General features: G+C 30.9%; 1 protein-coding gene across 7 annotated transcripts in view; it reads right to left on the bottom strand.

Annotated features, from left to right (window-relative positions):
- Positions 1 to 12104, bottom strand: part of Aldh-III (Aldehyde dehydrogenase type III) — a 72681-nt gene that overhangs the window by 40287 nt on the left and 20290 nt on the right. For 5 of the 7 annotated variants that reach the window (XM_075313829.1, XM_075313831.1, XM_075313832.1 and 2 more), the window contains one exon: positions 9164 to 9232. In XM_075313829.1, coding sequence (XP_075169944.1) covers positions 9164 to 9232 — 69 coding nt within the window. Of the gene's footprint in view, positions 1 to 2865; positions 2891 to 3251; positions 3353 to 9163; positions 9233 to 12104 lie in introns of those variants that run through there. The other 2 variants (XM_075313837.1, XM_075313834.1) reach the window with 2 other exon arrangements.

The raw sequence follows: 12104 nt of genomic DNA, 5'->3' as shown, positions 1-12104 counted from the left end.
CACTGTTCACATCTCCTCTTCGTCATGTTCATGTAGGTGAAACTTCTGTCCCATCTTCCGTTTAGTTATTTTTATTTTGTTAGAGCTGCATATGGAGCATAAAAGATGTTTTTCTCTCGGTGTATACATTCATCAAAACCCAAAATTAGAATCCTAATTTTAATTACCTTTCATGCAAAATGTGTTTTCCTATTACAACGAAGACATGCTATACTAATTTTATTCTGTTTCCATTTTTGCTCAACCTGAAATTTCATATTATATTAACTACACAATATATTCTGATAATTATAGAACTCGTTTGTGGTATAATGTCCATTTGTTGTTTTTACCCCTACCTTCATAAAATATCTATAATTACTTTATTTAAATGTATCTGAAGCTAACTTAGATTTTATAGCGTAAGTACATACTCGTAGTTTCATATACGTATAATAATCTAATCTTCAATCGCATTCCTTTAGAACCCTAAGCTGAATACATTGCAAAATGATCATACATATATACACATTGTTATATATATATGTACTTAAATATAACTTTAATCTCAATTACTCGTATTATGAACTTTGAAAAACAGTTCATTGTACGCTCCATTACTGCAGGATAAGTAATAGCCATGTTTTTTTTTATGATATTTAGTGTGGTATTATAATAGTAATATGTTTAGTAGTATGCCATGTAATTATTTATTGTGATATGTTCTTGTTAATAACGTCAGGTCAGTCTAGGGTCGTTTTGAATTTAGGCAATAAGGCTTGAAAGTTTTGATTGCAGACTTCATTCTATTTTCTGTTATCTCAACTCTAATAAAAGGTGGCACACTCATTGTAAAAGTGGCATATTTTTTCAAATAGAACAAGTCACAATTAAACACATTTTTATCAGTGCTTTATATATAGAATTGAGAAATAAAATTTTTCAATTCACCTCCTCACTGACCTAAAATTAAAATTTTATCTCGATTTTATTGAAAACCATTCTTTAAAATTTAGTATGTAAAAATTTACAGCCAATTTTTCATATCCGAAACGAATGCTTTTGTTCGACTAGAATGCCCAAAACAGCTAAATTTATAAAGGCTGTTTTTGGCATTTCAGTCGAACGAAAGCGTTCGTTTCGGATATGAGAAATTGGCTGTTAAGCCGGTAGTTTACCAGAATTTTTTCGTTGCATACTTTTAGGCGGCATTAGTGCCCACTGAAAATATGATAAATAGGGAAAATTCCGCAATATGACAAAAAGGTGGCACACAAATATCACATTTTATGTGTACTTTCCCTGAGAACTAAATATTTTGTGTACTTTCATAATGGATGGATGCTATAATAAGTTCACCATTATATTTGTAAATCTTGGGACTAGTGATTTCTCAGCATCCAAGATGTCTGTCATTTGATCAAATTCAAAGATGTCTGTAAGAGGACCAAATTCGAAGGTGGGTTATATCGATCAGGGATGTAAAAGTTGGTGCAATTGTACTAAATTTGGTACATTCCACTTCTTAAAAGTACAATGGTACTACAATGACCTATTTGGTACAATTTGAAGTACTCAGTTTGTCTTCAAAATGCTCGAGAAGTTCTAATTAATCAATTGTCCAATAAAAAATATATTGTACACATATTTTAGGTACTAACCAAAAGGGGTAAGAAATTTAAAATTTGGAGTTCGATTTGTATCTGACATCTGACAATAAAATATAACATTTGGGAATATTAAATGCAAGCTGAATATTTAAAATACAATACATCAAATGAGGACGCCACGTAGACCATTTTTTCTATATCCTGAAATGGATAAAAAACTATATTCAGAATTTGTGAAGCATTTCCATGGAACTTTAGTCTTGAAACTGAGGTCATGTTATGAACAACTCTTGAGTGAAAATTTTTTTTCCATTTAATTAATTTCCAATATTGAATGCCTTATTTTGAGCAAAAATGGCCAATTTTTGAGCAAAAATGGCAAGTCTTGTGGTCCTTTAAGAAGCTCTTGTGTTCAAATCCCCAATTTTGTTACGTCTTTGACTGACTATTAGAATATGAAGATATGATGAAGGCTTTGACACCAAAAACACATTGGAAGGAAACAGATTTTGAATTTTGACTCGCACAAAACCTTTACAAATAGCACCCTCGTTATTTTACAAGTTGATAAGTAATTTTTATATTCCGGTTACTACACTTCAATCCATTGTTTTTAAAATTTGGTACATTTTAACCCATAAAGTACACTTTTTTATTCTTGTTGGTACAATTCAAAAAATTGATTTTTCATCCCTGATATCGATCCATTTTATGATGTATTTCGCATATCTCCCAGTCTTACAATATGCCTTTTGATGGTCTGGATGTCATATTGAAAATCCTAATAGGTCGCACTACTAGAATTAAATCAATATCATTTTAGGTTTTCACAGATTTCGGATCATTAGTTTACTAAATATAAAATTTTGGCAGAATCAAGTCTTGTTATTGTGAAAATTTTTATAAAAAAAGGAAAAAAAGGAAAGGAAGGAAGGAATATAGTTGAAACAAAAATTGACTTGATGGCGAGTATCTGTCATCTGTTGGCAATAATCATTTGATATTTTTGTCATGTTGGGAAATTCAATTTCAAATGTTTTTGTCATAGCAAAGTACAAAAATGTTGTTTTTGTTATAGCAAAAAAATGGAATAAAAATACGAATTAAAACGATTCATTTGATAAGAACATTCGTAAAAATTGTACTACTTAGATCATGTCGACATTTATGTTATATTATTTTACATGATTTTATATTATTTTATTTTTTATTTCTGTGTGGATAACAAAATAATTGCTTTCTACATTTTAATTATGCGTTACATTTCAATATTTACTGAAAGCCATTGTAATTTATTTGCCGTGACGTGGACTTCGAGCTTGATGCCCATTGATACTGATTTTTTTTTAATAATTAAACTTAGTTCGTAGATAGTTTATATTTCACTGAGGATAGGATTTATTATTTCACATTGATATATTTGCAATATATAAACAAAAAAATAAATTTTTTTCACAAGAAAAAGGTTTTTTCAGATAACACTTTCGCTTTCCATAAATGTTGTAGTAACATATACGACAGTTTTGTTTTTCACTACATGCCTATTGCTTCTGACTAATTAATGCATTTTAATAACATTTTTATCTTAATTTATTAAACTTTAACGATACATTTGTAACAGTCTTAACAACACCACCACTTATTTCACGAACACGAACTAACCTGTTTACTCTTAAGAACGTTTCAACTTGAACTAAATTTTTATGTTAAATTCTGTTTCACTGCAACTCTCCTCAATTTCATTCGAACATTGTCTGGAAGTGTAGTTTAATCATCACAAATGATGATATGTGAGTGAGTCTATATTGTTATCAGTAGTCCATCCAATAGTACCCAAGCAATGTATACATGGTAGGGTTGCTATGCCAAGCAATACAAAAAGAATATTTTTGGGGAAATTTATGATTTAAGGGATCGTACCCAACTTATTCAAACGGATATAAAATCGGCAGCTTGTATGAGTATTTTTCAATTATTGGAAAGTGTCACGCTTCAAAATATAGACTGCCTGGGATTCTCCCTATCCTAACGCATTTACTATGTAATTTTGTTTGTCTTAATCATTCGTGAACAGTGAATGAATCTGCCGAGTCGCGCCGCCGACCATTTTTTGTCTGACGACGCCGACGCCGAATATGTCGACTCAAATTTAGCCCCCAATTAATCAAAAATATTGATTTATACCAGAAAAATGTATTAATAATTGTTATATTTTTTGCCAAATGTTTTCACCCACAATCCATCAGTATCAAGTTGCAATAATAATTTTGCAAATATTTAGCTCAGAAAATTTGACAGAAATGTAAATTTGGTTGTAGAACTAATCTTACTAACATTCGGATAACTTCAAATCAGAGAAAGAAACCGCCGAGTCGCGCCGAATATGTCAACTCATCTTGACTCAAATCAATCAAAAATATCGATTTAGGTTAGAAAAATTTATTAATAATCGTCGTATTTTTTGCCTAAATGTTCAATCAATTTCAAGCTGCTAATACATTTATATCGGCTTACTCGTCAAGCTGCCGTCGCCGAAGGCAAAAATTTAGTGTCAGCCGCCGACAAAAATGGGTCGGCTTCATTCTCTGCTTCAAATTTATTTTATAATGGATTTATATCGCCTTGCCATCAAGCCGCCGCCGCTGGATGCAAACACCCAGCAAAAAAAGCGTCGCCAAAAAAGTAATGAAAATGTTCTTTTTGGATCCGGAAGTGGTGCAAAATTGACGCAGAAGCGATGAATTTAACATGGGCTTGTCATAGGACGTAAGTCCTCCATTTCAACAGCCGGTGCACTGAATTTGCATTACTTCTTTTGGTGTGATCCGAATTCATTGTTTTGGATGTAAATTAAGAAATTGTGTGATATTTTGTCAAATAAATAATTTTTAATGGATTCTAACGCTTGTTTGAAACATTTGACCTCAAATATTTTCCAAAATTCACAATTTTTTCAGATTGGATTTAGCATTTTTTTTTTTGACAAAATTTTAATAATTTGTACCATTTTATTAATTCTTAAAGTGTTTTAACCAATTTGAAACAATATGAAAAAAGCATGTTATAAAAAATTGAATGAAAAAAACTTCCTGTGTAGTTAAAATAAAGAACATCATTGGGAGTACATCTTCTGGAAGTGCTTTTAAAGTTGTGCCTTTGGAAGAACTTCCAAATTTTTTTGCTGGACATGTAGTATCAGCCGTCGCCGACAAAAATGGGTGGGCTTCATTCTCTGTTCTGAATATATTCACCCTTGTCAGACTCTTGTTGTTGCTGAGCAGCGTTGCCATTTTGGTCCGATCGGACCAAAATTGGTCCAAAAGATTTGAAATTTTTAGATTTGAGTCAATGAGCCGTCCGTTTTGATAAATTTAGTCAAATTTATCCACTTTACATATGGAAACTACATTTGATTCTGGATCTTTACGAAACTACGTTTAAGTTGTAGAGGAATCTTAAATTCCTTGGATACTTTTATACTTCTAATTTAGAAGAAAATCGGATGGTAATTTCACGATTCAGGCCTTGGCTCAGGTTTTATATCTTTTTGGACCATTTTAACCCACATATTCGAATGTGGGCAAGAAATGGAATAGGGGTATTTAACTATATAAGAATATGGAGCTATATAAACCAGATGTGAAGCATCAAGTTTTGGGAACAACACTACAAAATTTCGGATGAAAATTCCGAAATCTATTGTATTCTTTAAAGAAGTAAAAACGATCTTCATGGGACCAAATGAGAGTCTGTTGTGGTCTCAAAATACCTCTAAAGTCGAAAGCCAACTTGTAGTAATATTGAATTTCCGTTTTTTTTGGTAGCTGAAATTGGTTTTAAAAATTCGATCTTTTCAAAAAGTCAACTTTTCCAAATTAAAAAAAAGTTTAAAAGTCCACGTTTTCATTCCGATGTAAACTTTATTTTTTAGTAAACTTTATTTTTTAGTAAAAGCACAATGTACAAAAAATATATTATTGTTTAAGGCAAATTGGCAATTTGGTCCGCTGGAGAGAATTTTGGTTCGATTTTAGAAAAAAATGATCCAAAATAAAATTTCGTTGTGGCAATGCTGGTGCTGAGACATTTCACACATTCTGCTATTGCTGAAATTTCCATAAGTACATCTATATTCTCCTAATTTTAGTTCTTTATTCATCTGTGTGAAAATTTAAACGTATTAGGTGTTTCCACTAGACCCATAACTATCATTCCGGGAGCATAAGCTGGTACTCAACGGTCAGTGCACTCAAAAAAAGTTTACTTGGATCCAAAGATTTTGACCTTTCTTTAAGGATTTTGGTATTGATTCTGACCCAAAGATGCGGGTTCTTTAAAAGTAAGGAAATTTTTTGCGACCTATCTGGCTATAAATATAGGATCTATAAATTTAAAATTAGGATACATATCTTATTTATCGGATTTTCATTCTATATTAACGGTATATTAATAAATTTATTCACGTACAAACAAATGCCAGTTTAAAAATCCAAATTATGACTGATACTCGAAGTAAAAATTATTTTCGTAATTCCAAAAAAAAACTTTAAACCAAAGATGCTAAATGCTCAAAATAAGTCTTGGACTATATTTGAAGCGTTTTTATCTTAAATCTAAAGATTCAATATTTGAGTTATTTTAAGGCCGAGTTCTTTAAATCAAAAATGTGTTTCTTTACTTTAAGGAAAATTCGAATTAGTTTAAAGATATGCAACTTTAACAAAAGGACACACATTTTTAAAATGTGTGTCCTAAATTTAATGAAAAAAAATTTTTGAAGCTAAGATTATAAACTTTCTTTTAATTAAAATTTCATTTTTTTTAAAGAAATTTGTCCTTAAAAGTGTGTAAAATGCGCATCCTAAGAATGAGGTTGCGTAATCTTTAATATCACTAAAATATTTTTTCAGTGTGTACTCTGTGTTGTAGCAGTATTACTATGTTAGATACAGTAGAACAATTAGAGGATATACCACTTTTATTGGTGTATCATGTAATGCACCCAGAAAAAAGTGCCTTCGAAACTAAAGGAAAAAATTTTCATCAATATAGTTTATCCATTTTATTTCCATTAAGGTAAATTTTTGTGAAAAATAATAAAATTTACTCGTTTCAGTAAAAAAATCCTAAACTGTAAGCAGTTAGGATTAGTTCGTTAACTTGAATAAGGCATGGAATTTTACTCATACTATTTTCTTCGCTGGGTATAAGAATTTACTACTGAAAAAGAAAATTTTATTCACCGATAACAAAGCATTCGTAAAAATAAACAAAAACCGAACTAAAACCAAGTTTCCTCAAAATTAGTAAAATTTCTTATAAAATGATAATTGCGACTTCCTTTATAATAGAAAGTTTTTCATACATACGAACAACACTTGGCATAGAAAAATATTTTAGTTCATTCGTACTAAGAAGTATGCAATCCTTTCAAAACTTAAGGAAACACACTTGTTAGAATATAGGAAATTTTCCTACATTTCTATTGTCTACCTGTAATCGATACCTGTAATCGTAATCGATGTGTTTGCGCGTGGGTGTAATCGATATATTTGCGCGTCGGTTGTTTTTTTAGTTGGAATCGCGTTGTTTTGGTATACGAAGAGATTGTTAAAAAATAATATGGTAAAATAATATAATAAATAACAAATAAAATATATAAAATATTTGTTATTTTAAATTAGTGAGAAAAATTTTCGTTTTTTTAAATAAATCTATCAATGTTCGTGATAGTGTATAAAGAAAGAAAACACCAGCAGAATAACAACCCTTTCATTTGTCTTCATTTTGGAATCTTCAATTATCAGGTAATATTCAGTGACGCTAACCTTTTGCAACAAAAATGTTTTATGATTTTTTATATTTGTAGGTATTGAAATTGTAAAAGGAGGACAAAATCGTTAGGCAGCAACTTATTAAAAGTGAAAACTACAAGAAGAAGAAAAAGTGCGTTTTACAGTTGATAATATCACACGGCAATTGGAAATAGTGGAATAATAAATTAATATTTCAAAGAGATTCGATGCTGTTGATTCTTAATAAATATATTCAATATATTAATAAAACATGTCTTTTATTGAAGATAAAATTGCTTATAGAAATAAATAAAATTGTATTTAAAAACGAAGGTAAGCAGTTCTAATTATGAAGTAAAAGTTTTACCACAAATGTGTAAGATTTGTCGAAATGAATGAAAAAATTTCAATAAAATCATTCCATATATGAATTCAAATTAGTTAAATTTTTTCATTCTGTAGTATAGTGGTATATAAATATAGGAAAATGTTAACTAATATATGGAATGCATTATTCCTAATTTCTACGAAAATCACATCGTTCAAACAAATAAAAATGTCTTTGGCGCTATACGAAGTTCAACTTTCTTCACAATGAGTTCATTTTAACTTAAAGAAGGGGTCACTTTTTTCTGGGTGTGGTTCATTCTCCAAATGCGAACTCGTTTAGTAGTAACATAGCTCCACCGCCCTAATCGATATAGTCTACAATATTTCGAGATAACAAATCCGCTGGTTTCATATGATATTTACATTTAGCACGTATGTCTGGATTGATCTAATTATATATATATAATATATCCCGAGTGACATCTTTGGACTCAGTTGATGGTTCGAACCATTAGTCATTTAGTTGATGTATCAAACAATTAGTTCTCTGAACACTGTGGGAATTTCGTATTCCCATAATGGGGTATTCACATTCATTGATATCCCTATGTACTGAAGTTCATTTGCAACAACTTTACTTGTATATGTGTGCCTCGATATCTTTAATAATTGTCGAAGTTAAATATTCGAATGATTATCTCTATACGTTTGTACTGACTTCCATATATCCCCTCGTAGAACAATAATTGCGGGGTAGACAGAGTTCATTTTGTTATTGTTTTTGTTTTTGTTCGAGTAAGTATCAGTACATATAGAGCAACCGGGGATGACACCTTTGATACGGAATACAAAAGCAAATGAAATTCATGAACATTTTAAGAATTGAATCAGAACATAAACAATAGAATTGTGAATATTTAAATATTTTTGTATTTTCGACTGAGGGCTATGTAAAGCATATATGGGTTTCGGCAACAATTCTGTGTACAAGGCTACATAAGAAATTCGTCGTAGCCGTTGAATATGTTTAAGAAGTAGTAGCAGGGAACTACTTAAAAACACAAACTAATTTAATACGAAAGTAAACGAATTAGTAGTAATTCTCTATAAATTGTTTCGTTCATTCATTAATCTATAGTCCATAGTGCATAATAAATATTAATAAAAATTTAAATATGATATCTATGCGAAAATGTTATACGTTTTTAGTTGTAAATACCATTTATCTCAATTCTCTTGAATATTAAGTTAAAAATTGTCTTAATTTTTTGCATTATCTAATCCAAACATTTGAATAATGCCAAATAATAATATTTATATTTAATACTCATAACAATAAACAAACAAACAATTTTTTACAAATCAATTTCAATCTAATTTCCGAATTAAACTAATGAATGAAGAGTATTGAGATGATTATTATGAATAATTTATGCGAGAGTCACTTACCTATGTCAATAATTTCCACATTATTTGAATCGTTTCCATGATAGTGATTATTGTATTTATTCTCTTCCTCTGTAAAAAAATAAAAATAAAGAAAATGTATGAAACAATGTGGTTTGCATGCATGTTTTAATAGTTTCATATTTGTTTAAGAATTTTTAAAGTTTGTTAAAATGTTTTTTTTTTCAACGGAAATTTTGTCCAAATTTCATTTATATAGGAATTGTGCTGTGACATACAGATTTGGCTATAAAAGGCAAGTCCCTTGTCAATGACCTAAACATAAAAATATAACAATAAAAATACCTGAGTCTGAAATAACAACCTCCCACTGTACACTGAAAAAGGTTATCCGGCTCCAAAAATGTTCTCTACACTAATGATTTTGGTATATATTCGGAGACAAAGAAGCGGATAATTAATGTAAGATCACATTTAAGAAATAATTTTTATACCCTCCACCCTAGGATGGGGGTATATTAACTTTGTCATTCCGTTTGTAACACATCGAAATATTGCTCTAATACCCCATAAAGTATAAATATTCTGGGTCGTGGTGAAATTCTGAGTCGATCTGAGTATGTCCGTCCGTCCGTCTGTTTAAATCACGCTAACTTCCGAACGAAACAAGCTATCGACTTGAAACTTGGCACAAGTAGTTGTTATTGATGTAGGTCAGATGGTATTGCAAATGGGCCATATGGTCCACTTTTACGTATAGCCCCCATATAAACGGACCTCCAGATTTGGCTTGCGGAGCCTCTAAGAGAAGCATATTTCATCCGAACTGTACCGAATTTGGTACATGGCGTTGGTGTATGGTCTCTAACAACCATGCAAAAATTGGTCCACATCGGTCCATAATTATATGTAGTCCCCATATAAACCAACCCCAGATTTGGCTTGCGGAGCCTCTAAGAGAAGCAAATTTCATCCGATCCGGCTGAAATTTGGTACATGGTGTTAGTATAAGGTCTCTAACAAACATTCAAACATTGGTCCACATCGGTCCATAATTATATATAGTCCCCATATAAACCAACCCTAGATTTGGCTTGCGGAGCCTCTTAGAGAAGAAAATTTCATCCAATCCGGTTGAAATTTGGTACGTGGTGTAAGTATATAGTCTCTAACAACCATGCAAAAATTACTTCATATCGGTTCATAATTATATATAGCCCCCCATATAAACCGATCCCCAAATTTGAACTCTGTAGCCTCTTGGATGAGCAAAATTCATCCAATCCGGTTGAAATTTGGTACGTGGTGTTAGTATATGGTCTTCAACAAAAATGCCAAAATTGGTCCATAATCATATATATCCCCCATATAAACCGATCCCCAGACTTGATTTTGGAGCCTCTTGAGGAGCAAATTTCATCCGATTAAATTGAAATTTGGTACATTGTGCTAGTATATGGCCTTTAACAACCATGCCTAATTAGGTCCATATCGGTCTATAGTTATATATAGCCCTCAGGTAAACCGAAGACGATGTTAAGTAGATTTATGATACCTTGCCATCGGAAAGTATTTCCACAACCGTAGTAATTCGATTGTGCATGACAATCTCTCGTAGAATCCATGGTGGAGGGTACATAAGATTCGGCCTGGCCGAACTTACGGCCGTATATACTTGTTTAAAATTGAGTTTTGCGTATTTGCTACTAGGAAACAAATTTAAATTTATTCCTTTTTTCTACTTTTTTCTTCATATGCTATCAAAATCCTTTAAAAACATAATAAAGACAACTTTAATTTCCAAATTCAGAACAGACTTCAAAAATGGCTAAAAAAATGTCTTCAAAATAAAATTATGAACAATATTTACTACTCTTTTCAATGATCTTTTGCTTTGTAGTCAAGATACAAAAGATCAACAAATTTGGAGACGATTTAACTGATTTTTAAGAATTTTTCAGAATAATTTTTTTCTTTTAAATAATTCCTTAGTCAACAAAAATGTTCTTACTTTTTCTTTTTGCGAATCACTTAACTATAAGTGTAAAACAACTTTATTGAAAAGTATGGCGACTTCGGGACTAAGAAAAAAAACTTTAAACCATACACGCAAAGAAAAAAAACGTTTGAAAAACGTGTACCGAAAACGTTTTTCTTTTGTTAGAGTTTTTTGAATTGCTTCGAAAATTTTAAACTTTTATCACCAAAAAAATTCGTTTGTTACAAAATTTTTATTTTTTCAATAAAAAAAGTTATTTTTGAAATAACAACACAGTCCATTTCGTTTATATCAAACACTGTTCTTTTCTGACTTTAGGTCTTTAATAAGACACATTTTACAGTTCAAAATTTAATATAGTACAATCTAATGTTGAACATTTTTTCGGAATCTTCCGAATATATCTGGAATATATGTAAAAAAAAAAAAAAACAAAAGCAAAAAAAAAACTTTGGCCGAAGCAGGGATCGAACCCACGACCCTTGGCATGAGAGTCGGACGTAGCTACCACTGCTCCACGGTGCCAAACTAAGTGTTTGTTTCTGTTAAATAAACTTTGTTTATTCGGTTCGTGGGCGCCGCAAGCTATGCTATATAAATATAACTTATATTGATATTTATCTATTGATGACCATAACAGGTACATAGCTCAGTGGTTAGTGTGTTGGCTTACAATGTGCATGGTCAGCGGTTCGATTCTCCGTCCAGGCGAAAGGTAAAAAAAAATTTAAAAATTTATAAAATCGTATAATTTCTTCTACATTGTTGGTATTACAGGAAAAGGTGTTAAGAACTAAAAATCCTCGTGGATGTGAGAAAGATGTGAGGGACAATGCAATTAGCAAGAAAATGTTTTTTTTTTGAGCTAGGCTTTATGAAATTGTTTTTACATCCTGGAAAAGAATAAACGTTTATCACAAAAAGTATATACTTTTCTTCCAAATACACTTCCTTACAGCGAAAAGCAAATGAGAAACGAACTTT

This window comes from Haematobia irritans, chromosome 5 (genome assembly GCF_050003625.1).
Source record: "Haematobia irritans isolate KBUSLIRL chromosome 5, ASM5000362v1, whole genome shotgun sequence".
NCBI classification, from domain to species: Eukaryota; Metazoa; Arthropoda; class Insecta; order Diptera; family Muscidae; genus Haematobia; species Haematobia irritans.
This window is presented reverse-complemented; position numbering and strand designations above follow the sequence as displayed.